The 2896-nt window shown below is 41.0% G+C and overlaps 1 protein-coding gene across 1 annotated transcript; it reads right to left on the minus strand.

The window, feature by feature from the left end:
* Positions 1 to 512: 512 nt before the first annotated feature.
* On the minus strand, positions 513 to 1855 carry LOC111451497 (protein JINGUBANG-like). The gene has a single exon (XM_023091946.1). The coding sequence runs from the start codon at positions 1791 to 1793 to the stop codon at positions 552 to 554; it is 1242 nt and encodes a 413-aa protein (XP_022947714.1). The 5' UTR covers positions 1794 to 1855; the 3' UTR covers positions 513 to 551.
* Positions 1856 to 2896: the final 1041 nt, after the last annotated feature.

Raw genomic sequence — 2896 nt, forward strand, 5'->3', positions numbered from 1 at the left:
AAAAAAAAAAAAAAAAAAAAAAAAAAAAAAAAAAAAAAAAAAAAACTTGTATAATTAAAAGTATATTGAGAAATTCAAGAATAAATTAAAAATAAAAACATTTAAAATATTTTTTATATAAAAAAAATATTTATCTTTTTAAGATATAGAAATTCTTAAACTCGTAATGTCCCTAAATTAAATTTTTATTTAATAGATTCTTTAAATTTTGAATATTTTTATTTTTATTTAATAGATACAACTTTTAATATTAAAAAATACGTTTTTATATCTAACAGTATTTTAAAACTTTTGTACATAATGGAGATGTAAATTTTAAAAAATATTTAAAAAATAGAATTTAATTAGACATAAAATAGAAGAATAATGAGAGAACATTTCTTCAAATTTCAAATAATGGACCTATTACACCATTTTTTATTATTATTTCAAAAACCCAATATATACAAAAAGTTGAGGGAGTAAGATGGTAATTTATCCAAGTTATTACTAATGTAAATATCTCCAAAGTAATTTTTTTTTTTTTTTTTTTTTTTTTAATCTTTCATTTGTTACTGTTCTCGAACTACGAAACTGGGAGCATTTACCAAGAGCCCCGCCGTAGGGGAGGTTACCGGTGAGTACTGCGGCGAACTTTGCACAATCGCCGACGGCGACTGTTCCGACACCCTCCACATCTTCACCGACTTATCCAAACTGCCACTGTACACAATCCACCTCCGTTGTTCTCCTTCCCCAGCTTCATTATCCCTTTCAACCGCCAAACACTTCACCGGTCCGGTGTGCCCCGTCAGCACCGACAAGCACGAATGCTCTGCCACTGTCCTCTGCCACACACATATCCCCATATCGGCGGAGCCACTCAACAACAACCGCCCCGCCGTTGCCAAACACAGAATTGCAAGCTTATGCCCCTTCAAATTGCCGCCATGCGACAACGATTTCTCCCTCTCCCAAAAATTCACCACTCCATCCGACGACCCACAGTACACAAACTTGGCTCCTTCGTTCACTGCCAGAGCCGTCACCGCACATTCCTGCTTCAACAATGTCTGTGAAAAAAAATGCTTCGTCCCTTTCCCCTGCAGCTCTCTTCTCCACACTTTCACGCTGCCATCCGCCGACCCAGTGAACACCAATCCATTCACACTCGAAATCAACGTATTAACAGCATCATCATGAGCTTCAATCGACTCCAAGCATTTCGAATCCGACACCCTCCACACCTTGAATGTTTTGTCCCACGAAGCAGAGTACAAAAACAAACTGTCCTCACTCAAACTCAGAGACGAAATTGCATCGAAATGCTTAATCCAGAGGTTCCTCCGCCGTCTCCCATCCAAGTAATTACTGGGTTTCATCGAACATTTGATGTAATCGCTCAATGTCGGTAAGGTCCCAACTCGTTTGTGGACGCTTGGATCTCGACTGGAGACCTTCCAGACACGGACCTTGCCGTCCTGGTGGCCGGTGAAGATTTTCCCACCGCCAATTACGATGGATTTGACCAAGCCGCTGTTGGATTTGAAACCGGAGAATTCCTTATGGCTTTTCCAGACGCGGATGTTCTTGCTGTCGGAGCCAGTGTAGAGAAGGTCCCCTGAGGCGGCGAGGGAGTAAATGTGGCCTTCTTCGCGGACGAGAGAGCCCATCAGGACATTGGGGAGGAAGGAAGCGTCGTCGGCGGAGGGGGCAGGGGAGGGCGTTAAGTGGGAGGACCATGGGGATTTGGTGTAAGGGGAGGAAGAGGCGGGTTCGAAAAAGGAGGGGTCGGCGTCGGTGTCGGCGTCCATTAAAGAGAAGTTTGTGTCGTCGACGTTGGGAACAGAGTATTTGAGGGTGGGGAGTCGGAGGGAGACGTCGGTGTCGTCAAGGCTGGGTTTTTTAAGCTTATTGAAACGGCGGGTGTGGACGCTGGTGCTGTTCTCTTCGGAGAAAACTCGGCCACCTCTGGAAGAACCTCCGCCGCCTAACATGGTGGGATTTTCATAGAGAATTGGAGGAGAATTGTTCTTAAGGGACAAAATGTGGCAACCAAGAATGTGTGAAGGAAGGGGAGGTTATGGAAGGGTGCGGTTGCATATACCTTCTTCTGTTTTTCTCTCCTCAATTTGCGGCTGCTTACGTCTCCTCCATCACTTGACTCAAATGTCTTTTCCTTCCCACATTCAACTCAGCTTCAAATATGAACCCATTTCTCCAAATTAGCATCCTATAATTGTGCATGCTAACCCATTTTTTGTTACCTAAATATGTCCCTTACTAAAATCATGGGAGATATGTCACATGGAAATTTAATATCTACCTCCCTTGTACAGGGATACGAAGATACTCGCCTTCAAAAGGGTGGAATCTGATATCCCACATCGGTTGTAGAGGGGAACGAAGCATTCCTTGTAAGGCTTTAGAAACCTCTTCTTAACAGGAGTGTTTTAAAACGAACAATATCTTCTAGTAGAAGATTGATAGTTCATATATACTTATAACTATTGAGAAAATTAATATTTCATAAGATGATCATATGCTACTCGATTTTAATCTTGAGTGAGTTATGAACTTCTATTTGCGAGGACTTATCCTTTTATTTGCATGGGTCAGAATGACTTTTGTAGTCGATTCAATATGTCTATCATTTTATGGACTTGACTAAACAGAGAATTGGGAATATAATTTCACGAGATGGAACTCACTTTAGAATATAATTTCCTGACGAAGCCTGCGGTGGATCATTTTAGAATCTTTGGGTGCATCACATATGCACATGTTCCTGACACGAGAAGGAAGAAATTTGAAGACAAGAGTTTAAAATGTGTGTTCCTTGGAGTAAGTGAGACTTCTAAGACATACAAACTCTATGATCCATTGACAAAGAAAGTGGTGGTGAGTTGCAATGTGA

This window comes from Cucurbita moschata, unplaced genomic scaffold (assembly GCF_002738365.1).
Source record: "Cucurbita moschata cultivar Rifu unplaced genomic scaffold, Cmos_1.0 Cmo_Scf00013, whole genome shotgun sequence".
In the NCBI taxonomy this organism is placed as follows: Eukaryota; Viridiplantae; Streptophyta; class Magnoliopsida; order Cucurbitales; family Cucurbitaceae; genus Cucurbita; species Cucurbita moschata.

Coding starts and splice junctions, on each gene's coding strand:
- LOC111451497 (XM_023091946.1), bottom strand. CDS start 1,793: ATGGACGCCGACACCGACGCCGACCCCTCCTTTTTCGAACCCGCCTCT.